Source organism: Lithobates pipiens, unplaced genomic scaffold, assembly GCF_037356315.1.
Source record: "Lithobates pipiens isolate NorthernLeopardFrog02 unplaced genomic scaffold, aLitPip1_a1.2 Scaffold_30, whole genome shotgun sequence".
Taxonomy (NCBI): Eukaryota; Metazoa; Chordata; class Amphibia; order Anura; family Ranidae; genus Lithobates; species Lithobates pipiens.
The window spans coordinates 158,305,169-158,330,573 of NW_027507791.1; the positions used below are offsets into that span (position 1 = coordinate 158,305,169).

The 25,405-nt window shown below is 43.4% G+C and overlaps 1 protein-coding gene across 13 annotated transcripts in view; it reads right to left on the reverse strand.

Moving 5' to 3' along the window:
• The window catches only part of MTA1 (metastasis associated 1), a 635,520-nt gene that overhangs the window by 237,463 nt on the left and 372,652 nt on the right, over window positions 1-25,405 (reverse strand). For 2 of the 13 annotated variants that reach the window (XM_077465026.1, XM_077465024.1), the window contains exon 17: window positions 20,229-20,766. The exons of the other annotated variants lie outside the window; for them this stretch is intronic. In XM_077465026.1, coding sequence (XP_077321152.1) covers window positions 20,621-20,766 — 146 coding nt within the window. In that variant the 3' untranslated portion in view covers window positions 20,229-20,620. Of the gene's footprint in view, window positions 1-20,228; window positions 20,767-25,405 lie in introns of those variants that run through there. 13 annotated transcript variants of the gene reach the window in all.

Sequence of the window (25,405 nt, forward strand, 5' to 3'; positions counted from 1 at the left end):
AGGAGTTTGCCAAACAACATCTAAAAAAGGCTTCACAGTTCTGGAACATCATCCTATGGACAGATGAGACCAAGATCAACTTATACCAGAGTGATGGGAAGAGAAGAGTATTGCGAGGGAAAGAAACTGCTCATGATCCAAAGCATACCACCTCATCAGTGAAGCATTGTGGTGGTCGTGTCATGACGTGGGCATGTATGGCTGCCAATAGAACTGGTTCTCTTGTATTTATTGATGATGTGACTGCTGACAAAAGCAGCAGGATGAATTCTGAAGTGTTTCAGGCAATATTATCTGCTCATATTCAGCAAAATGCTTCAGAACTAATTGGGTGGCGCTTCACAGTGCAGCTGGACAATGACCCAAAGCATACTGTGAAAGCAACCAGAGTTTTTTTTTTTTTAAGGGAAAGAAGTGGAATGTTATGCAATGGCCAAGTCAATCACCTGACCTGAATCCGATTGAGCATGCATTTCACTTGCTGAAGACAAAACTGAAGGGAAAATGCCCCAAGAACAATCAGGAACTGAAGACAGTTGCAGCAGAGGCCTGGAAAAGCATCACCAGGGATGAAACCCAGCATCTGATGATGTCTATGCGTTCCAGACTTCAGGCTGCAATTGACTGCAAAGGATTTGCAACCAAGTATTAAAAAGTGAAAGTTTGATGGATGATTGTTAATCTGTCCCATTACTTTTGGGACCTTAAAAAGTGTGAGACACATATACAAACTGTAGTAATTCCTACACCATTCACCGGATTTAGATGTAAATACCCTCAAATTAAAGCTGAAAGTCTGCAGTTAACGCACATCCTGTTTCATTTCAAATCCATTTTGGTGGTGTATGGAGCCAAAAAGATTATAATTGTGTCGATGTCTCAATATTTATGGACCTGACTGTATATTTGGACACAGGTACAATTTTATTTTTTTCCAGGTATTTACCATAACATATTCAAGCTGTAGTTATATACTGCTTATGGGCTGAAAGTGCACACTCAGGTTTAATTTTAGGGTATGTACATCCAAAATCGGAGGAAGGGTTTAGGAATTACAGCTCCTCTTAGGAGCCAGTCCCCCTTTTTTTTTGCTTTGAACCTACATCATGTGTTCAAAGGATCTGTCCATGCAAGTAAAACAGACCATTGTAAGGCTTCAAAAACAAAACAAATCCATCAGAGAGATAGCAGCAACATTAGGAGTGGCCAAATCAACAGTTTGGTACATTCTGAGGAAAGAAGAAAGCACTGGCGAGTGCAGCAACAAAAAATGGCCTGGATGTCCACAGAAGACAACAGTGGTAGATGAACGCAGGATCCTCCCTATGGTAAAGAAAAACCTATTCACAACATCCAGACAAGTGAAGCACACTCTTTGGAGGTGGGCGTATGCAAAGGTAACCCAGAAGCTTTTGAAGGAAAAGAAGTGGGACATTCTGCAATGGCCAAGTCAATCAACTGATCTCAAATCAATTGAGCAAGCATTTCACTTGCAGAAGGCAAAACTAAAGGCACACACAAAGACCAACTGAAGACAGTTGCAGTTAGAGCCTGGAAAAGCATCAGAAAGGAGGAAATCCAGTTTTCAGGAGGAAAAAGTTCAATGCTTTGGATGAGGTATGGAAACATTACATATTTCAAGAAAACTTAGGCGCGATCATCGCACTATTAAGAGATTTGTGGCTGATTCAGAGCACAGACGGGGTTTCGTGCAGATAAAGGCACATATTGAGGAAGATTTCTGCCAGATCTATGCATTGGATCAAGAGAGCAGCTGCTAAAATACCATTACATAGCAGCAAACAGATATTTGAAGCTGCTGGTGCCTCTGAAGTCCCACAGACATCAAGGTGTAGTCATGTTTTGGGCTGGAATCATGGGAAGAGAGCTGGTCGGCCCCTTTAGGGTCCCAGAAGGTGTAAAGATGACCTCTGCTAAGTATGTGGAGTTCCTGATTGACCACTTCCTTCCCTGGTACAGAAGGAAGAACTATGCTTTCCGTAATGAAATCTTCATGCATGACAATACACCATCTCATGCTGCAAAGAATACCTCTGCATCAATGGCTGCTATGGGGATAAAAGGAGAGAAAGTCATGGTGTGACCCCCATCCTCCCCTGACCTCAATCCTATTGAAAAACTTTGGAGCATCTTCAAGCAAAAGATCTATGATGGTGGGAGGCAGTTTACATCCAAACAGCAGCTCTGGGAGGCTATTCTGACATCTTGCAAACAAATTCAAGCAGAAACCATCCAAAAACTCACGAGTTCAATGGATTCAAAACTTGTGAAGCTGCTATAAAATAAAGGGTTCTATGATAAAATGTAATGTGACGTGTTAAAATGTTGTTCAAAGTTTGATTGAAATAGCTTTTGATTTCAGTAAATATGCTGCAAACACCACAAATGTAAATTTTCAGTTCTTTACAACCTATAAAGTGTTTTGAAACTTACTGTGAGTAATTTGGAACGTGCATTGCAAGTTTTTTTATTTTGGAAAAAAAGCTTATCATTAGGAGGTTTGTTCAATAAAATTTGAATTGTACTCTTAATAGTTGATAACATGAGAATTATGTTGACTGTTGTTTACATCAATTATTTAGGTAAATGAGAAAAATATAATTGGGATCATTTGGAACAGGGTGTACACACATACCACCACCACTTTGCCTATCCATGTGCATGTCACCTGCAGTAAGAACGCACATGCAGAGGTGTAAAAGTGTCCTTGTCCAAAAAAAAAAAAATAAGGGGAAAAAAAAACTAACCTTTATTTGGCCTACTCAACCTTCCTATCTGTTAAAAACTCTATCACACTGGCAACTAAAAGGCATCATCTTAAACGTCAATAAAATGTACAGCTGACATTCTGTGCATAAATGTTCTGATGTGTATGGCATGCAAACTGTAATGTTTCTATTGGATGAGGCAGAGTATATTACTTTATTTGTATATTCATTCATTTGACTGATTCTATGGTCTAAGTGTCTTATCTCAGAAGCAATCAAATACAAGATAAAAAATAAATAAGAAAATGATCATGTCCAAACTTTAAAAAAAAAAAGAAGATAGAAGATGGCCAAGGATGACTTCATTAGAAAATAAGTCCACAAGCCAAAAACATTATACATGTTGGACCATGAGTCTTCAAAGTCACTGACTAAAAAGTACCGAAATGACTGAATCAACAGCTAGGCAACCAGAATTTTCCAAAAGGAAGGTCAAGTTATAAATCTATTTAAAATGCAGTAATGCCCAGCTACCAATTTCATTTTGGTAGCCAGATGAGGGAAGGCCTATGGCTGTGTACTATGGACTACTGCAATGTGTACACTGCTCTTTGTAGCAGAAGAATGTTGCGGATTAGGGGCCCTTTCACACTGATGAACTTTTGTCCTGCTTAAAAAGAACAAGAAAAACACAATAAAAAGATTTCTCTTTGAATTGTATGGAACTCTTTCCACCAGTGCACTGCATTTTCTGCATACTGCATCCTATGTGCCATTTCAAACGTGCCCCCTAAAATGCAACTCCAGTTGAAATCAATGGGAAATGCATCTAAAATGCACCAATTGCGTTCTTAGGTCACATGTTTCACAGGTGCTTGCTGAGAGTCAGGCAACCAGAAAGCGCAGCAAAAATAGTATTTTTTGTACTCACCATAAAAACCTTTTCTCTGTAATTCACAGACAGACACAGCTCCTCTTAGCCATTGGGTTGTTATGCCCATCACTAGGAGAATCCTCCTAGACATTAGTTGTAATATAACATTCAGAACTCTTTAGTTCCGCCCAGGGGGCGGTCCCTTGGGCAACAACCCTCCAGCCTGCCATGCAGTCATCAGTACGTCAATAAGCAGTATAACGTAAAGAGAAAAAGGAGGGGCGGGTGCTGTGTCGGTCGGTGAATTACAGAGAAAATGATTTTACAGTGAGTACAAAAAAAAATCCTATTTTCTCTTATATTCACCAACCAACACAGCTCCTCTCTTAGCCATTGGGACGTCCCCAAGCAGTGCCAAACGAGGGGTGGGAAAACAGCATAGAAACTTCATCCACCATAGCAAGTGGGAACTAGTGAAACTTTACCCACAAAAAACAACAGTGCGTGGAAAAATCCATTACAAAACCAGGGTAACCTCAACAGGAGTGATTACCCACAACCACACCAAAAACTGCGGAATGTAATGCAACAGCGCATTAACTTAACGATATTGCGTTTTTATCCAACAGGAAAAAAGAAAATATATTGCATATCCAATTGCAACTATACGGCCGCCTGCAAAACTTTGTGGCCAAGACAGGCATCAGCCGATGCACTGACGTCTACCTTGTAGTACTTGGTAAAGGTGTGAACAGACGACAAGGTCACCGTTTTACACACCTGCGCGACAGGTGCTTGGTGTCGGTCCCTTGTGGAGTGACCGGAAAGGAGGGCACCTGCCCCTTCAAGGTAGAGGCTTGCACTACAATCTGTCTGATACACCTGGAAATGGTGGCCGACGAGACCGCCATGCCTTTCTTGGGACCAGTCACCGAAACAATGAGTCTTCCGAAATGGAGCAGTGGCAGACAAATACACCTTAAGAGCCCGAACCACATCCAGAGCGTGAAGGGCCACCTCCTTACATTGTTTTGGCTTAGGACACAGAGATGGTAACACATGTCCTCATTGATATAAAAAAAGCCGAGACCACTTTCGGCAGAAAAGACGGTTGCGGACACACCACCACCTTATCCTTGTGGATAGCCAGATAAGGCGACTTGCAGGACAAAGCCGCCAGTTCCGAAACCCTCCTGGCCAATGTGATGGCAACTAGAAATTTTCTGGGAACGAGTCAACCTCCCTCATACTTTCCAACGCCGTTTTTTTGAAGCGCCGATAACACCAGGTTCAAATCCCACGGGGGTAACGGTGGATGCACCGGAGGGACTACATGTCGCACCCCCTGAACAAAGGTACTCACTAATGAATGAGACGCCAGGGGTCGCTGAAAAGAAACAGCCAAGGCTGAAATTTGCCCCTTAATGGTGCTTAACACCAATTTCTGGTCTACTCCTTGCTGAAGAAACAGCAGGATCCTGGATATGGAAAAGGAGCGTGGATACCATCCTTTCTCCTCACACATGGAGCTGTAGGCCTTCCAGGTACGATGATATATCTTCCGAGAAGAAGATTTCCGCGCCCTCAACATAGTTGGGATCACCGAGTCCGATAGACCCCGGTTCCTCAACACCTGGCACTCAATAGCCATGCTGTTAAAGCCAGCATTGGTAAAGCAGGATGGAGAATCGGACCTTGAGACAGAATGTCCTCTCATAACGGCAGTAGCCATGGGGCGTTCGCCACCAGGCGCACTAAGTCTGCGTACCAGGGACGCCGAGGTCAATCTGGAGCAATCAGTATTACTGGGATCTCCTCGACTTCCACTCTGCGAAGCAGACGTGGTAACAGTTTTAGTGGAGGAAAGGCGTAGATCAGCTGGCACTGACGCCATGGAGCCACCAGCGCGTCTGATGTGTCTGCCCACAGATCTCTTGTTCTGGACACGAATCTTGGCACATTCCAATTGAGACGGGAGGCCAGAAGATCCACTTCTGGTGTGCCCCACCTCAAGCACAGTAGCCTGAATATCTCCGGATGCAACACCCATTTTCCTGGGTCCAAGATCTGGCGACTCAGATAGTCCGCCTGCCAGTTCTCCACTCCCAGGATGTAAATGGCCAACAGGGCCGGTACGTGTTGCTCTGCCCACCGAAGTATGTGAGCGACCTCCCGAGTGGCGGCTGAGCTTCTTGTTGCCCCTTGGTGATTGACTTATGCCTCAGCCGTGGCGTTGTCTGACTGGATCCTGATCGGACGCCCCTGTAGTCTCATCGACCATGTGGAGAGGCACAGGCTGATCGCTCTTAGCTTGAGCAGATTGATCGGCAACTTAGATTCTTCCGCCAACCAGAGGTCCTGAGCCGACTGAACCCCCATCACTCCACCCCAGCTGGATAGGCTGGCGTCCGTTGTGATCACTGTCCACTTCAGAGGTAGGAACGACTTCCCGGACCTCAGCCACTATATCAGTGAATCTCTGACTGACTGGCTCACCTGGATCAGTCAATCCAGGGACATATGAGATTTGTTCCATTTTGTCAAAATCTCCTTCTGCAGGACTCTGGTGTGGAACTGGGCATATGGTACTGCCTCGAAGGAGGCTACCATGAGCCCCAGGACTCGCATGCAGAAGCGGAGCGACGACCACTTGCGGTTCATCAGCAGTTTTACCGCGGATCTGAGTCTCTGCAGTTTGTCTGAAGGGAGAAACACTCTCGCTTCCATGTAGTCCAGCAGCAAGCCTAGGTACTCCAGACGCTGGGCGGTACAATCACCGACTTCTTTAGGTTAAACAGCCACCCAAATTTTTGCAGGGTCTGCATGGTTATCGCCACATCCATCTTCCAATTCTGAGGCGGAAGATGCCCTCAGGAGGAGATCGTCTAGGTAACCCATGATCACGATCTCGCGTTGCCGCAGCAATGCCAAAACTGGAGCCAATACCTTGGTAAAGACTCGGGGGGCTGATGCCAAACAAAAAGGAAGAGCCACAAACTGGTAGTGGGCTTCCCCTACTGCAAATTGCAGAAACTTTTGATGCCGAAGGCATATGGGTATGTGCAGGTACGCATTCTAGATGTCTAAGGACGCCAGGGAGTCCCCTTGATACAGTGCAGCGACTACTGAGCGAACTGATTCCATTCTGAACCTCTGCACTTTTACAAAGTGATTGAGGGCTTTTAGGTCCAAGGTTGGACGTACCCCTTCCTTCTTGGGAATTACAAACAGATTTAAGTAGAATCCCTGGAAACGTTCTGAATCCGGAACCGGTACAACCACCCCGCGACTCAGCAGGTCCCTTACTGCCCCCAAGAGGGCCTCCCGGCGAGTCGGGGATACAGGTATGCTGGAGGGGAAGAATCTGTTTGGCGGCCAAGAGAGAAACTATCTTGTAGCCTGAGGAAATCAGATCGCAGACCCATTGGTCAGATAGCCGAGAGGACCACCGGGCTGCAAACTCCCGAAGGCGACCCCCCACATGGGTGGGGGGCATAGGTGGGGGCAAACCTTCATGCGGTAGCACTTTTATTCGCAGGCTTGTTAGGCTAGCAGTTCAAGGGACGTTTTTGTCCGTCCGTGCGTGTCCTGGGGACGTTTTGTCAAAGCTCTGGGTGGACAAAAGCCGTTTGCGAGCAGAAAAAGGAGGGCCCTTGCCTACGGCGTGGCTCCTTAGCTTTCCTGGCCTATGGGAGTAAGATACTCTTACCACCGGTGGCATTTTTAATGTCATCCAAAGAGCCTGTCGCCAAGGAAGGGAAGATCCGTCAGGGCTTTTTTGGATGCCTGGTCAGCAGACCAGCATTTTAGCCAAGTCAGGTGCTGCAGCACCACAGCTGACACTGAAGGACGCGTCACAGATGTACCTTAAGGCCTTGCACTAGTTGGTCTGCTAGTTCCACGCAGACAGGAGAAGCCTGTTGCTCTCCCAATTCGCGGTGCAAAAGTTTTGTCCACTCAGTGTCTGCGACACAAATGCGGATGCCAGTACTGGTCGCATGGCTGACCCCACAACCATAAAAAAGGGACGAGCCACTGCCTTCCTGTTCATGGGATCCTTGAATGCAGGAGTCCCCTCTACTGGGATCGTGGTTTATTTAACCTGGATACTGGGGGGTCCACGACCGGAGGAGCCGACCATTTTTTGAAAAGGGTAACGCACCGCCATGTATTTGGGGACCTAAAAGGTGGGCAACCCCATTCCTTGTAAAATAAGTCAGATATGAGAACACCTTAGGTGAACGTGCTGGCTTGCGGGACACAAAAGGGACCGCTACCTCAGCAGAGGGATCTGCTGGCTCCTGAATCTTCAGGGTATCACGCACAGCTGTGATAAATGCTCCAACAAGCGCTTTGTCGTGCACAGACCCGGACTCATCCTCACTGTACGAACGGTCCTGGTCAGCGTCATCTGACAAGACAGAGGAGGGGTCACCAGCCTTAGCAGGACCCGGAGTCTGCGTCAGAGCCCTCCCTAGAGGACGGGGGGGGGGGGGGGGGGAAGGGCCGCTTTATTGCACCCTTCTTCCCACGCACCGCCTCCATTTTGGTAACAAATGAATTGAAGACCGCCGTCAGGGTGTCCATGGGCACTACGCAGTCTGCAGGTGACCTGATTGCAATTGCCTGGATTTCAGGGGAAGAAACACCAGTTTCTGAAGCCATGCTGACCCTACCCTGTCTGCCACCCAAAGGGGACTTAGGACAATGACAGTCCTACCCTCCTTATTGCCGCTGGCTGAGGGGCTCTTTCCCGCCGGACTCACCACCCTGAGGAGTTCTGTGCTATCCAGCTAGTGCCTGTAGTCCCTGTTGGCTCCCAGGTGCAGAGGAACAATGCTGAAGCCCAGGAGAGCATGCTGCCTTTGCTCACACCTAAAATGGCCGCCGAAACAGCTCCATGAGGTACAGGGAGAAAACAATGGCAGTGAACACAGCGCTGTACAGAACATCAGGGGAGAGAAGAGAGGGAGGTGAGGGACCCCAGAATCGACCTCCCAGGGAATGCCCAGCTTCTCAGCCCCGGCATACTGTGACGGAGACATTAGTAGCCCGGTCATATGTATGCCCCGGAGCATAAAAGCTTACCCATCCCGCCTGGAGCTGAGTTTTCGTTATGCAAGCCGCAGCTACGCACTCGGCAGGCCACACGCTCAATGGCCGGACTGGGGAGACTCCAAGGATAAGAGTATCCAGCCTATCACCCAGCCGGCTGTTGATAGTAGGTCACATGATCAATCACAGGATCAATCATCTTCCGCAAAAAGTCACGCTTCTGCATAAAAAAGCACGGATCGATGGGCCCGCAGGGTTCCTAGGTCCTTCTTCACTGGGCAAAATAAAATGGATGACTGCATGGCAGGGTAGAGGGTTGTTGCCCAAGGGACCACCCCCTGGGTGGAACGAAGAGTTCTGAGTGACTAATGCCTAGTATCTCCTAGTAATAGGGTAGAACAACCCAATGGTTATGAGAGGAGCTGTGTCGGTCGGTGACTATAAGAGAAAAATAATTTAAACACTTATTGCTGTCAAAAGGAATGTAAAGATATAGCAATAGCAATGACAAATACTCTTTATGGAGAGATGGGGGTTCTATTAGATCTGTCCTTTGGGCTCCAATGCAGGCAATCTGACACACAGTCTAATCGGCTGTTTCACTGGCCGCTATCTGGCCAGGAAACAAAGAGCCGAAGCCAGGAGTGACAAAATAGTTGTTGCTTCCAGGTTCTAGAATTGCACAGTGGGAAAAACAGCTTCAGTTCCTCTCACTGTGAGGTCAGAGCTGGATGCATTGTTACTGGGCTTCTCAATCGCTCGGGAGAGCCCGGTAAAAGCAGCAACAGAAGGGGGATGTGACCTCCTTCCACCACCTGTAAAAGCCGCTTGGAGTACTTTTAAAGCTTCATGTACACATAGCTTAATTTGACAGAGGGAAAATGTAAAACGCGGCAAAATAGCACTGCGATTTGCAGCAGGTGGTCAAAATGTTCCTCTCCTGAACGCAATTCTTCTGCATTCAGGAGAGGGAGGTTGAACCTCCCCTTACCGCAGCAGCTCCCAAAAGATCCTAAAAGCCTTTGTGTACATGGACTTTTATGGAGTTGTGTTTAAGAGCTTTGGCAAAAAAACTCAAGTTTAGGAGCCGCGGTGTACATGAAGCCTAACATAAAAGAGTATCGTCAGCCCTGAAAATGTATACCAGGATCATGGTCGTAGCCTCATCCATGATCTTAGTATAACTGCTTCCCTATCATAATGTATATATACTGTGGCCAGTAGGGAAGTGGTTAAAGCATAAAATTAAAAACAAATCCATGCCAAAAGCTTATTTGTAAACATGGATTCTGAATACAAATAGAGCTGCTTTAGCTCAAATAGCACTCTTAATGCACGTCAAGAAATGGAATACAAATAGAGTTTATGCATACGTATAAATTTCCACAAATTTGACAGATTAGTTACAATCATTTCTTTGGCTATCTTTTGCTTTTGTAATAAACCTTGGTTTGTATGATATCTCAGACAGTAACATATGTGTATTTGTATAAATATATACATTCAATCAGGAGTAGTTGGTATAGCCTAAAAGAAAAAAAAAAGTCCCAGATGAGTAGTTGGCATGGACTAAAAGGCCCCAGATGAGTAGTTGGCATGGACTAAAAGGCCCCAGTGAATAATGGAGTTTTCACCTACGTGGAACAACATATTTTAACAAAAAGTCTCACCCTCTACATATACTCACTGTCCTTTGCATCATCCACTACCCAATTTTCAAGTTTAATGATGCCTAGTATCATTCAAGGCAGCAGTTCCTGTGAGACCAGGTTGTTTGCGACAAATCTTCTAAAAGTGGGTCATAGTGCAGCCTGGGCTCACAGTTAAACTCCCAACTATTGATGCCGGTGAAAAGGAAAAGAGAAATAACAACACATGACCAGTTGGAACACGACAGTTCTGTATCTTGGAAAAGTTTTAAATTTTTCTGTTGGCAGAAACTTTAAGACTGTTTTCACACTGGGGCGGGTTTCAGGTGGATTAGCGCTAAAAAGAGCCTCTGCAAAGTGCCTGAAAACCACCATTCATTGCAGTGTGTCTTTTCACACTGGGGTGGTTCCCTTGTGGGACATTGTTATAAGTCCTGCAAGCAGCATCTTTGGGGTGGGTTGGGAGAGTTATAGTTAGTGCTCCCAAAATGCCCTGCACACTGCAGTGACTAGGCAGCGCTTCAAAAGCGCCTTAAAAAGCACTGTAAAACTGGAGTTTTTACCCTTTTTTGGGTAAATATCGCTCCGCTAGCGGCTGGAAAAGCACCGCTAAAATAAACTGATGCTGTCTGCTATCATGCATGCTTTAAAGGGAACCTGTAAAACATTTTATTTTATATACCATTTTTATAGTTTATAAATATTTGTTTTTTTATATACCAATTGCTAAAATGTTTGGTCTTTCTGGGTATTGTAGTACGTCAGCAAGCTTTAAACCATCTGGAGCAGGTAGCAAAGTCCCAAAAAACTATTGAAGATAGGGAGCAGAGTTCAGCCCTTTTCTGCCAAAATATCGCGCAGGAGTTGCAAAAATTGTGCAGGCAAAGGACTGCATAATTTGCATGAGCTTCCTATCCATTATCAATCTGGTCATTCCCTGCCCCTTTTGTCGGGCATGCTGCAGAAAAAATGTAAGTAAAATATATGGTGGAGGAGTAGGCATGCCACAGCAGGAGAAGATTGTGAGCCATTGCCTGTGCCTTCCAACACAGGTGAGTTAGCATGGAGGTTTATGAAGCAACTTTTGCCCTGGTCAGACAAATACACAGTCAATAAAAACACCACACAGCAATAGTAAACAAATGGAAGAAGTGGGGACTTTATAGGTGTGAATCAAAGAAATAGCAACTATCATATATATATATATAAAAAATAATAATTTTATTTTGAAGGACAGTATAATATAATATATAAGAAAGTATATATGTAACGGAGTCTGTTATGCTTGTAAAGATCCTTTCACTTATGTATATATATGCTTTCTTGCCTTTTGGCAGAACTCAGCAGACTTTTTAGTGTTGCCTTATTGTATTCACTAGATACCTTACAAAGGATCAGAACATTGGGAGTTTTTTTGGCCCACGATATTAAGTTTGCTGCTAAGCCTGCCTCTAAGTTTAACTCTTTATTTACACTCCATGTTGTTATTATCCACTAGGTCAGGAGGAATATTTATTTCATCCTTCCTTCAGACACTAAGGGGCATTATTATCATTTTTCTTTTTAAGTTGGTCTTTTTACCACCTATAGTCATCTGTAGTGCATGCTTTTTGCCTTGATGCAGCCTAAACATCTAGCTATCCCGGAAGTATTTGGGCTCCCCTTGTAAGAGATATATGTAAGCAGTGGTGCTTTGAATAGGGCAAACGCATACACGTAAGATTTTTATCGATTGTAAATGATTGTGTATATAATTTGAAGCAATCTAATTTGTTTAATTGTTTGTGTCTTTTGATAGAAGGCATTGAATTGTGCAAGTGACCAGCATCCCCTGAGGAAGCCTGCCATATGGGCGAAACATGTTGGGAAGTGCATCATCTCTTGCTGTGTCGCTAATGTTGTAATTGACTGCATTTGCTTGTACTATATCTCCATTCCTTTGGTCCTTGTTTTTTAAATTTGAATTATTTTTATTATTATTTTTATTTTTATTCAAAATAAAAAAATTTTATTATTATTTTTATTTTTATTCAAAATAAAAAATTTTTTTTTCATATATTATAGTAGATATTTCTTTATTGATTCACACCTATAAAGTCCCCACTTCTTCCATTTGTCTATCTAATTTTGGGATATGGTGCTAATAAATGTATTGGTTGTTCGTGTCCATAAAAATCTTGTAACCACACAGCAATATTTATGAGATAGATTGTGTATGTATATATATATATATATATATATATATATATATATATATATATATATAACAAACATGATATTTGATCTTTTTTCAGTTAGGCCTGTTTCACACAGGCGGCTTGAACTTGTATGAGAACAGTATAAACTGCATGCTTTGAAAAATGATTTACAGAGTTTTCAGCAAGCTTTGTTGAGGCTTTTAAAGTACCATTCAACTCCAGTTTGGAAATGTTGAAAAAAGATCCTAATGGGAGTGTTGATTGCCACTTTTGAACAAACATCTAGCTAGCAGGCTATAGCACTTCTTGAAAGCCTGCTGAGGAATTGGTAAGCTGCAATATAATAAATGTATTATTTTGGGTTTAACACGCTTTAACTAAATAATTCTGTGGCTTCACTACCTAAATCTTTTTACGTGTTTTTTAAGGATATATAAGGTTTTTACTTGTTTTAATAAATACTTTGCTCAGATCAATAGCATAGACTGTGAAATTAATATTTGCAATTTTTCAAAAGTTTAAACTTATGATTTTTTTTATAAAGTGTTGTCCTCTTTATAAAATGCACAGCAAGGCAGTAACAGAACAGTTTCACAGATAGGAGCTGTGTGCAAATAGCTACAAAAGGGAGTGTAGTTTAAAGCGGGCATAAACTCCCGCGTATGATTTTTACCTATAGGCAAGTCCATAATAAGGCATACCTATATGTACAGTAAATATCTCCTAAATGTGCACCGTTTAGGGGATATTTAATTTAGATGCAGTTGGTGACGTCACCGACGCATGCGCTCTGAAGGAACGGCATACCAGTTCTGTAAACCTTGACGTCATTGCTGGCTCAGCCATTCACATCGCTGAATCTTGCGAACCTGGAAGAAAGACTGGGTAAAGATGGAAGCGCCTACAGCGTTGACATTGTGCTGCTGGAAGGCGTTGTTTTCAGGCAAGTCTGTCATATTGTGCTAGTATGCAATGCATACTAGCACATTATGGCTTAACTGCCCGGCGCCTATTTTATTTTTTTCTTATGTGGTTTACTACCACTTTAGGATTCTCTTGGGCAGTTTGATGAGGAATGTTAATTACCGTATATACTCGAGTATAAGCCGAGATTTTCAGCCTCTTTTTTGAGGCTGAAAGTGCCCCCCTCGGCTTATACTCGAGTCATCGCTGTCTGCCTGCTCGATCAGCGTGTCGAGCAGACAGACAGCGGCCATTCTATAATTCAAAAGCCGCGCCTCCGGCTCCGCCTTCGCCTGTGATAGGCGGAACACTGAATTTCCCAGCAGCCTGTGTTCCGCCTATCACGGACATCGTCTCATCCTCGTACTACGGACGAGGATGAGACGATGTCCGTGATAGGCGGAACACAGGCTGCTGGGAAATTCAGTGTTCCGCCTATCACAGGCGAAGGCGGAGGCGCGGCTTTTGAATTTTACAATGGCCGCCGAGGCGCCGACGAAGAGCGGCGATCCTGGCAAGGCACGGGACGGAGGCAAGGCAAGGCACGGCACGGAGGCAAGGCACGACACGGGACGGAGGCAAGGCACGGCACGGGACGGAGGCAAGGAGGCAAGGCACGGGACGGAGGCTCGGGACACAGGCTCGGGACACAGGTAGGCTGGACACACACACACACACACACACACACACACACACACACACACATGGACACACACACACAGGGATGGATGGATGGAGACACACACACACAGGGATGGATGGATACACACACACACAGGGATGGATGGATGGATGGAGACACACACACACACAGGGATGGGTGGATGGATGGAGACACACACACACAGGGATGGATGGATGGATGGACACACACACACACAGGGATGGATGGATGGACACACACACACACAGGGATGGATGGATGGATGGACACACACACACACAGGGATGGATGGACGGACACACAGGGATGGACGGACACACAGGGATGGACGGACACACACACAGGGATGGACAGGCATGTCTCACCCTCGGCTTATACACGAGTCAATAAGTTTGCCAGTTTTTTTGGGGGTAAATTGGGGGCCTCGGCTTATATTCGGGTCGGCCTATACTCGAGTATATACGGTAACGGCCACTAAACAGTCAACATAAATTTCTTAGTTTCCCCATAAAATTATTATTCTGAAAATTAAAAAATAATTGAAGAAAACTTTGGTAGGTATTTATTGCAATTTTGCCTAAAGCTCAATTTTTTTTTCTTTTTTGTTATTGTGGTCTCCCAGGTGTAAAAGAAAAAATAGGATTTTTAAAACAGTTTATCTGTAAAATCCTTTTCTTTGAGGTACATCACGGGACACAGAGCCATAGTACGTACTATGTGGGTTTAATAGGCCACCTTCAGGTGCTGGACACTGGCACGCCGTAAATTAAAAAGTGCCCTCCTTATATAACCCTTCCTACTGGTGGGAGTACCTCAGTTTTGCAATGCACGTGTATACCAAAAGAAGGGAGTGACCTCTGTGTCCCGTGATGTACCTTAAAGAAAAGGATTCTACAGATAAGCCTTTTTATAAATCCTATTTTTGCTTTTACACCTGGGAGACATCAATAACAAAAAATAAATAAAAATTTGGGCTTTAGGTAAAATTGCAATAAATACCTACTAAAGTTTTCTTTAATAGTTGAAAAGTTGGTTTTCCTTTTTTTAATTTCCAGAATATAAATTTTTGGGGAAACTAAGAAAATGATTTGACTGTTTAGTGGCCGTGAATTAACATTCCTCAAACTGCCCAAGAGAATCCTAAAGCAGTAGTAAACCGCAAAAGGAAAAAAAAATAATAGGCACCGGGCAGTTTAAGCCATAATGTGCTAGTATGGAATGCATACTAGCACATTATGACAGAGTTGCCTGAAAACAATGCCTTCCAGCAGCTCTCTGTCACCGCTATATGCGCTTCCATCTTTACCCAGTCTTTCTTCTAGATTCGCAAGCTTCGGCAACGTGAATGGCTGAGCCAGTGATGATGTCAATGTTTACAGCACTGGTATGGTGTTCCTTCAGAGCACATGCATCGGTGATGTCACCAACTGCATCTAAAGGATTTTACAGGTAAGCCGTTTTAAAAATTCTATTTTCTTATCGTACATCACGGGACACAGAGCCATAGTACTTACTACGTGGGATGCCCCATGGCAATGCCAACTGAAGGGAGGGAGAAAACAAAAGTAGGGCACCAAGAGACCAGGGAACTCATACTGCAGCCTGCAGTACACTGTGTCCAAAGGCGCTATCCTCATGATCTCTCACACTTGATAGAATTTGGTAAATGTGCGAACCGAAGACCAAGTTGCGGCCTTGCAGATCTGAGCCAAGGAGGCTTGGTGATGCACTGCCCAATAAGCACCAACAGCCTTGGTGGAGTGCGCTTTAATATAAAAAGGAGGAATTTTCCTCTTTAAACCATAAGCTTAAACAATCACTTGACAAATCCATTTAGAAATAGTAGATTTTGATGTTGCCTGTCCTCTTTTAGGACCATCTGGCAACTCAAATAAAACATCTGTTTTACGAATCTGAGCGGTCAATTTCAAATAGACCTTGACTGCTCTCACCACATCAAGAGAATGTAGTGATTTTTCCTTCACAGAATGAGGCTCTGCAAAAAAAAAATGAAGACAGAACATTATCTTGGTTTAAATGAAAACCTGATACCACTTTCGATAGGAATTTAGGATGCGATCGTAATACAACCTTGAAAAGAGGTAGACAAAGAGCAGCCAACTCCGATACTCTTCTAGCAGAAGATATTGCAACAAAAAAAAAAATTTCCTTGTCAAGAGGACCAAGGGAATATCTCAAATAGGCTCAAAAGGCTGCATTTGTAAAGCCGATAGAACTAGATTTAAGGCCCAAGGGTTCAAGTGGGGATATACCTGGGGGATTAATCTGTTACCCGTGAATAAAGTTACGAACCTGAGAATGTGAAGCAAGCGGTCATTGAAAAAATACTGATAAGGCCGACACCTGGCCTTTGATAGTACTCAAGGCCAGTTTCATCTCTAATCCCATTTGTAAGAATTCAAGGATCCTACCTATGACAATTCACACCAGCAGACATATGCCTTCCAGACTATAATATGATTCTGGAGGCCGGCTTCCTAGCATTAACCATAGTAGAAACGACTGAAGTTGACAGCACACGGTACTTAGAATGTGGGTCTCAATAGCCAAACCGTTAAATTTGGCATTTGTAAGGTACGATGGAATACCGGTGGTAGGGTCCAGGGGTTCCCTACCGCAATTTTTATTATCTCGGCAAACCAAGATCTCCTGGGCCACAAGAATCATCTCCTTCCCTTCTTGCCTGATCCTGCGAAGAAGCCATGGAAGCAGCAGCAGAACAGGAGGGAACGCATAGATCAGTGAGAACTGATCCCAAGGAAAGACCAAGGCATCTGTTCCGCATGCCATCGGATCCCTTGTCCTTGACACAAAGTTGTCGATCTTGTTGTTGAACCTGCACGTGAACAGATCAACGTCTGGAACCCCCCCATTTTTGGCATACTGACAGAAAGATGTCGGGATGAAGGGACCATTCTCCGGGGAACAATTGTTGGTAGTCCGCCTGCCAATTCTCTATCCCTGGAATGAAAATTGCTGATAGGCAAGGAATATTGCTTTCTGCCCAAGAATGAATATGATTCACCTCTCTCTGGGTCGCACCACTCCTCGTGCTACCTTGATGATTGATGTAGGCCACTGCTGTGGCATTGTCAGATTGAATCCTGACAGGATAATTCCGTCGGAGAAAATTGGCACATGGAGATAAGCATCCTTGATGTCGATCGATGCCAGAAGTTCTCCCCCCTGCAGGAAAGAGAATTCTGATTGGATTGACTCCATGCGAAAGGAACGGATGTTTAAAAAACTGTTTAGATGTTTGAGATCTAAAATGGGTCTGACATTCCCGTTTGGTTTTGGAACTATGAACAGGTTTGAATAAAAACCCAAACCTCGCTCTTCCAAAGGAACCTCTGATATCACCCCAGATAAGAGATGATCCAGAACTAGAAATACTTTTTTCACTGGATCTCTGGGAATGTTTGATCTGAGAAAACGAGGATACGGGAACTCTCGGAACTTTCCTTTGTAACCTAGAGAAATTGAGGAGGCCACCCATCTGTCTTGACAATGTTCTTGCCAGGCTCTTGAAAACTGCAGAAGCCTTCCCCCCACCCAAGTGAGCGGGGGGTGTCCCTTCATAAGAAGGCTTTAATATTTTGTTTTGTGGGCTTCCTCCCCCAGGTCCTCTTTTGGCCCTGGGACTGACCGAGAGGTTTACCTCTAGAATTTGATGGTGGATACCGTTGAGACTGCCTGGAGGCAGCTGCTCTTGGCACTGAAGTAGTAGTATGTTTAAAAGTAAAATGTTTAAACTTTTCCTTGACAGGGAAAAGGGAACTTTTCCCATTTGAAATTCTTTGGATATACTTATCCAGATCATCTCCGAACAATCGTCCACCATGAAATGAGAAACTGGCCAAGAGCTTTTTGCATGGCGCTTCGGCTGACCAATTTTTCAACCATAGGCTTCTACACACGTGTACCAGCCCCAGCATAAGCCGTTAGGCCTGGAGAATAGAATCTCTCATAGCGTCTGTGAAACACAACGCTTCTGAAATACCAGCCAAATCCTGGGCCTGCTGATCAGGAATAACGGAGTACATCCGTAAATTGGTCAATTAGGGACTGAGATACTCTGATCACTGCCAGAGCAGGTTGAAAGACAGAACCTGCGAGAGAAATATAGTTCTTAAAAAGGAATTCCAACTTCTTATCTGTTGGATCCTTTAACATCTGAGCATTGTCAACTGGACAAGTCAGGTTTTTATTTACAGAGGACATAGCAGCATCAATTGCTGGAATCCCCCATTTTTTATAAAAGTCTTCCTCAATAGGATAAAGTATAGAAAACTTTTTTGGAGGGAAAAATAGTTTATCTGGGTGCTCCCATTCAGAATACATAAGCTTCCTTAACCACGTATGGATGGGAAAAGAATGATCAGATTGGGGAGGCTTTAGTGAACCCAAACCAGTCATGGGATGATCAACTGACTGCACTGCTGGCAGTGAAAAAGTAGAGCGGACCAACCCAGTTAGAGACCACAATCTTTCCTGCGGATCTGATATTTCTGTATCAGGTTCCTCAGACACAGATGTTAGCCTCTTCCTGGTCTTTAGAAAGCAAATCATCTTCTCTTGCGCCTTGCTCCTCAGAATGAGGGTCCTGAGCAATGGACGGGGACCTGCTATGCTTAGCTCCAGTCTAGAATGCACATAAAACATATATTTTTCCTCAAAGCTTAGAAAAAAGGCTGCACATGGGACGTCTGCTGGGGAGAGGACCCCCCCCCCCCCCCCACCCTTCAGGCTTACCAGAGGACTTCGCTGTCAAACGGAGGAAGAGCTTCTGCATCCTGGATCACATAGTGGCTTTCTGAGAAGCTTGAGTCACACAGCTGCTCAATATAGCCCCCAGTGGTCACTACAGGAGGCAGTCATAAGAAAATTTTGAACATTTCTTAGAAAACTCCACTTACCTTTTCCCGCCACAGGGTTTTCTGTGGTAACCCAACAGACCCAATCTTCACCCTTCACGGTGGGTTCCAATAAACCTTCAGGAGGAGGGGATCCTAGAGGAAACCCACTATCCTGGGCCTGCAACAGCACCCTGCCAGTAAAACTTTATGGCCTCACTACCAAAAAGTACTGGATCCCAGGGTCCAGCTCTCTAAAAGAAGCATTCGCAGACAAAACCTAATTTCTTCAAGTAAGGGGGCCCGGGGACCATTCAATTCGGCCAAAAGAGACACTTTGAATGGATCCGGTCAGCATGGCTAGCCCCAGCAAGGATTGCTCCAATGAGGCTCAGCACAGCACATCTTCACTCCAACACCTTAGACACTGGCAAAAAAACGGAGGTACTCCCACCAGTGGGATGGGTTATAAAGGGAGGGCACTTTTTAATTTAGGGCGTGCCAGTGTCCAGCATCTGAAGGTGGCCTATTAAACTCATTTAGTAAGTACTATGGCTCTGTGTCCCATGATGTACGATAAGAAAAAACAATGTTCACCTTCAATATGAAGTTGCTCTCAGCCCATCCCTCAATCATAATATACTGTTGCAGAAAGTGATGCTGACATCATTATGTTAGAACTGCTTTCTGCCTCAGTATGGACCACCCAGCTTGGAGAATCGGCAAGGAGTAAAAGAGTTCTGCAGAATCATGGCCAGCTCTAGGATTTCTAAAAGGTAAGTATAAAATTAAATATATCAAAAAACATGCTGGGGAACCTTCAGGGAGGGGGGGGGGGGAAGGGAGCTTGGCTTTAAAAACCTCACACAAAGTTGAAATCCCACATTAAATAGTATGATATTTGGCAAAACAGTAGGGAAGCCATATCCTGCTTTAAAAAAATAAAAATTAACATGCAACTTCGTGTTCAATCACTGTATTCCAGAGTGATCTGCAGAATATAATTGCTAACAAGGTGCATTTGGAAATGGAAGCAAAGTACCTAAATTGTTTTCCTGCCTAGAATCCCATCTGGTCATAATCTGGTGCTGTTCAGGTTACAGAATTCATTATTTCATGATTCATTCCGCTTAGTACCACGGCCTCTTGTACAGATAGCTACAAAGAACCTACATTTATGCTAGGACAGTAGTAACAAATAGGAGGCAAAACTGAAACATTTAAATAAGACAAATATTTAAGCAAATCATTTCAAAAGCAAATCCAAAATACATAAGTGATAGCCCATATAAAATGTGACTCAATAGACTGTAATTTCTTAGGAAAATCGTAAATCAAACCATAGAGATCAGCATCTGACTTTTATATACAAGATAAACTGAATTTGTGCAGAGAAAGTCAACAATGGAAATGAAATTATGAGGACCTTGCAAAAATGTTTTAGATGAAAAAAAAAAAAAAAAAAGAAGTTCACAGTTTCACTGAATAATAGAGTAGAGTTCATTTGTTCATATAGGTATATAAATTTTAGATAGAGAGAAAGAGGGGAGAGAAAAGTTAACACCTATAAAAAAACCGTTGATTTGTGTCTCTTCACAGCTTCAGTCCAAATTAAAAGGTGCTCCATTTTCTCTCCCCGTCAGGTTTAATCTCCTTCAATACTTTCTCCCTTCTACATGCAAGAAAGGCCAGCGCTTTTTTTCCATCCACTGGATTAAGGCGAACATCTCTGCTTGTTGATCTGTCCCTAAAATAGGCTGCAACACAGTTTGAAGTTACAAACCCAGAAAATGCATTTCCGTACTTATGCACAAAAGCAGAAAGATACAAATAAGAAAAAGGTGTGCAATTATGGAATAATATAAAATAATTTATTTAAATGAGCCTATGCATGGTCTGCATCAATATTCATGCCACCCTGAATAGAAAAACATTAACACTTTGGTAAAACTTAAAAAAACACACATGTTCCTTGAAACATCTATTACCGGGCAGTTTTTTTTTTTAAACATTTTCTCAGTGCACAATCTAATTTCTAACAATAAGCCCAGGTTCATGCTGATAGCGGGAATTTAATTGTGCGAGTTCAACTGAACTTTATTCCCGCATGTCAGTCCCAACTTTGGGGGCGATTACAGAGACATTTGTGTAGGTTGATGTCTATGGAAATCGTACCCTGAAGTCGCCAAAAGTAGTACAGAAACGACTTTTGGGAATCGGTACAGCGCTGCAAATTGCTGCATTGCACCAATTCGGATGGTGCCATTGCCGGAAATTCCTTGGCACGCGATTTGACAAATCGCTCCAATGTGAACCTAAGCTAAAACTCAGAATTAGCTCTACATTTGTTGGCCACTCCCACATTTAGAAAACTCAGACTGGCAGGTGAGTCCCTCTACCAACTCATTCAGCTAATATTCTGCTACTCAGGTCACAACACAAGTAATTCACCGCATTGTAGTGAAAAGTTTCGACACATAGATGACTCTGTTGCCTCACACTTCCTGCCAGCTGTAGCATATAAAAAACAAGGGTTGAACAAAAATCTGAAAACACTACATGATTTGCAGGTGTGGAAGTGACTGGATTGTTACCCAGATTTTTGCATGAAAAGTGGTATCAGATTCCATTATCCACCATCCAAGACTTATATTTGTCAATTCCCAGAAGAATTCAGGCAGTCTTGCATACCAAAGGCGGTGCAACACCATGTTAGGTTTGGGGTTTAACCACAAAGGACCAAGCCTCTTTCTGAGATTTGTTGTTTACAAGTTAAAAGCAGTTTTTTGCTAGAAAATTACTTAGAACACCCAAACATACATTTTTTTCTAACACTCTAGAGAATAAAATGGCGCCGTTGCAATACTTTGTCACACCGTACTTGAGCAGCAGTCTTACAAGCTCACTTTTTTGGAAAAAAATATACTTTTTTGAATAAAAAAAAAATAAGACACCAGTAAAGTACAATAAGGAGGGAAAGAGGTGGGACTTTAAATGAAGCGGCTGAAGTGTGAGGGTCAGAAGAAGGTAATTTAATTGAATACATAATATATGATACAAAGTAAATTCATATATATACATACATACATACATGTGCCGTAGTTGGGCACAAAATGTGTTATATGAAGACATCAAGGTGTATGTAAAGACACATAAAGTCAAAAAACATGTATAAACAATAACTAGTATGTAGGGCAACAGCATAGCCTAAAAATGCCTCAAGGCGACATATCCGGTACCTATGTTTGTAATCACATAATGTAAACATAAATGTACTGAATTAATATTAGAAGTAACGTCGGGACGTAGTAAATATCACATTTCTCATTATCATGTAATTTTTGTAGATTTATTTTTTCACCCCACACATCCACAATCCTTTTTTAGTTTATTATATTTCTTTTACATGTTTACTTAACGTTCATATACATACTTTGTTTTAGATACGTTCATTTGATGATTTATATACCAGCACTGTTAGCACATGGAACTCATCTTCATACCCAGGCACCTGTTCACTATACCCATCGCCCAAATTTGCCGCCTCAGCTCCCGGGGGGGGCAATGTGTGCCTCCGACGCACCATGGACCAGTTGCTGTTTGCTGTGTTCGCTGCCGGGGATGGTAGATATGCTTAGTTAATCTCTTTTGAAAGCACTTTATGTACTGTACCTATTCCCCTCTATACAGAGTGTGGTTTACCATATCCATATATTTTACAGGTATCTGTCGCATCTGCTCCTGATGAGTGGAGAATACATCCACGAAACGCGTAGAGCTACACTTGATGCTACAGTGATATTTACTACGTCCCGACGTTACTTCTAATATTAATTCAGTACATTTATGTTTACATTATGTGATTACAAACATAGGTACCGGATATGTCGCCTTGAGGCATTTTTAGGCTATGCTGTTGCCCTACATACTAGTTATTGTTTATACATGTTTTTTGACTTTATGTGTCTTTACATACACCTTGATGTCTTCATATAACACATTTTGTGCCCAACTACGGCACATGTATGTATGTATGTATATATATGAATTTACTTTGTATCATATATTATGTATTCAATTAAATTACCTTCTTCTGACCCTCACACTTCAGCCGCTTCATTTAAAGTCCCACCTCTTTCCCTCCTTATTGTGCTAAATACCGGGATGGAGGCGCTCACCCGTGCCTCATTTAAAATCCCAAACTGCTGTGTCTACTGTTACAGGGATGGGAGCGGCTGGAGATTTGGATTAGTAGTGCTCCCCTGCTATCCATGTGTTAGGGTCATTCTTTAGATGTCCATATGCCCTACAGGGATATGCACATCGGGTACAGCCAAGAACGGACTTGGCCTATTGGTGTATGTTGACAACAAGTCTACTAAGTATTTAATATGACATCTCCGGTACAATTCCTATGGTTATACATGAATACTCATGTCTTTTAAATTATGCATGTCTATGTCTCTGGTGGTGATCTGCATTTGGCTGCTGGTAACGTTGGTGGCGTTGGTGGCCCCTTTCCCTCACCTATGGGAGCTGCGATGCACATTGTGGGCTCCTCCCCCTCCTCCCTGTACATTCATTTTTATGTCCGGGAGGTTCGGGTGGTTGTCCCTCCGTGCATCGGCGCCACGGTTTGCGCGCCATGCGCGTCACGTGGGTTTTTTTTTTTTTTTTCGCGTCATCGCGCTGACGCCGCAGGTACCACCTGTGTGACCCTGACGGGGGTGTTTGGTCGGCGCCAATTGCTGGGCGGCTCCACCTGCTCTAGTGTTGGCGCCCCTCCCCCCCCCCCTTGGTTCACACACGTGGCGCTGGCGGCTTGTATTTGGGCTTTCCCAGTTGAGGATGGCTGTTGATACAGCCGGTCTCCTCCTATGGTTCCTGCACACCAGTTGATTTCTTACTGGGTGATGCTAGGCTTTCAGCTATCAGGGTAGGTGTAATTTGGTCCTGGATTCACTTTGGTTGTTATTTTGATGTCTTTGTTTGCCCTCCTTTGTTATATCACTTCATATTTTATCATATTTTTTTCACCCATACACTCACTCGTTTTACATTTTTACCCTCTCACCACACTCACTTAGCACTCCCTCTGCTTTGGCTCACTTCATCTCACACCCCACACTCTTACCACACTGTTCATCTTTTTCATACCTCTGCAGGCTCATCACAACCAACATTGTCTATACTTCATCCTCTAGTTTTCACTTGCATTGCTCTAACACTCTTCCTATATTTTATTTCCACACACTCTCATTCCCATACACCATTTCTCATTATCATGTAATTTTTGTAGATTTATTTTTTCACCCCACACATCCACAATCCTTTTTTAGTTTATTATATTTCTTTTACATGTTTACTTAACGTTCATATACATACTTTGTTTTAGATACGTTCATTTGATGATTTATATACCAGCACTGTTAGCACATGGAACTCATCTTCATACCCAGGCACCTGTTCACTATACCCATCGCCCAAATATGCCGCCTCAGCTCCCGGGGGGGGGCAATGTGTGCCTCCGACGCACCATGGACCAGTTGCTGTTTGCTGTGTTCGCTGCCGGGGATGGTAGATATGCTTAGTTAATCTCTTTTGAAAGCACTTTATGTACTGTACCTATTCCCCTCTATACAGAGTGTGGTTTACCATATCCATATATTTTACAGGTATCTGTCGCATCTGCTCCTGATGAGTGGAGAATACATCCACGAAACGCGTAGAGCTACACTTGATGCTACAGTGATATTTACTACGTCCCGACGTTACTTCTAATATTAATTCAGTACATTTATGTTTACATTATGTGATTACAAACATAGGTACCGGATATGTCGCCTTGAGGCATTTTTAGGCTATGCTGTTGCCCTACATACTAGTTATTGTTTATACATGTTTTTTGACTTTATGTGTCTTTACATACACCTTGATGTCTTCATATAACACATTTTGTGCCCAACTACGGCACATGTATGTATGTATGTATATATATGAATTTACTTTGTATCATATATTATGTATTCAATTAAATTACCTTCTTCTGACCCTCACACTTCAGCCGCTTCATTTAAAGTCCCACCTCTTTCCCTCCTTATTGTGCTAAATACCGGGATGGAGGCGCTCACCCGTGCCTCATTTAAAATCCCAAACTGCTGTGTCTACTGTTACAGGGATGGGAGCGGCTGGAGATTTGGATTAGTAGTGCTCCCCTGCTATCCATGTGTTAGGGTCATTCTTTAGATGTCCATATGCCCTACAGGGATATGCACATCGGGTACAGCCAAGAACGGACTTGGCCTATTGGTGTATGTTGACAACAAGTCTACTAAGTATTTAATATGACATCTCCGGTACAATTCCTATGGTTATACATGAATACTCATGTCTTTT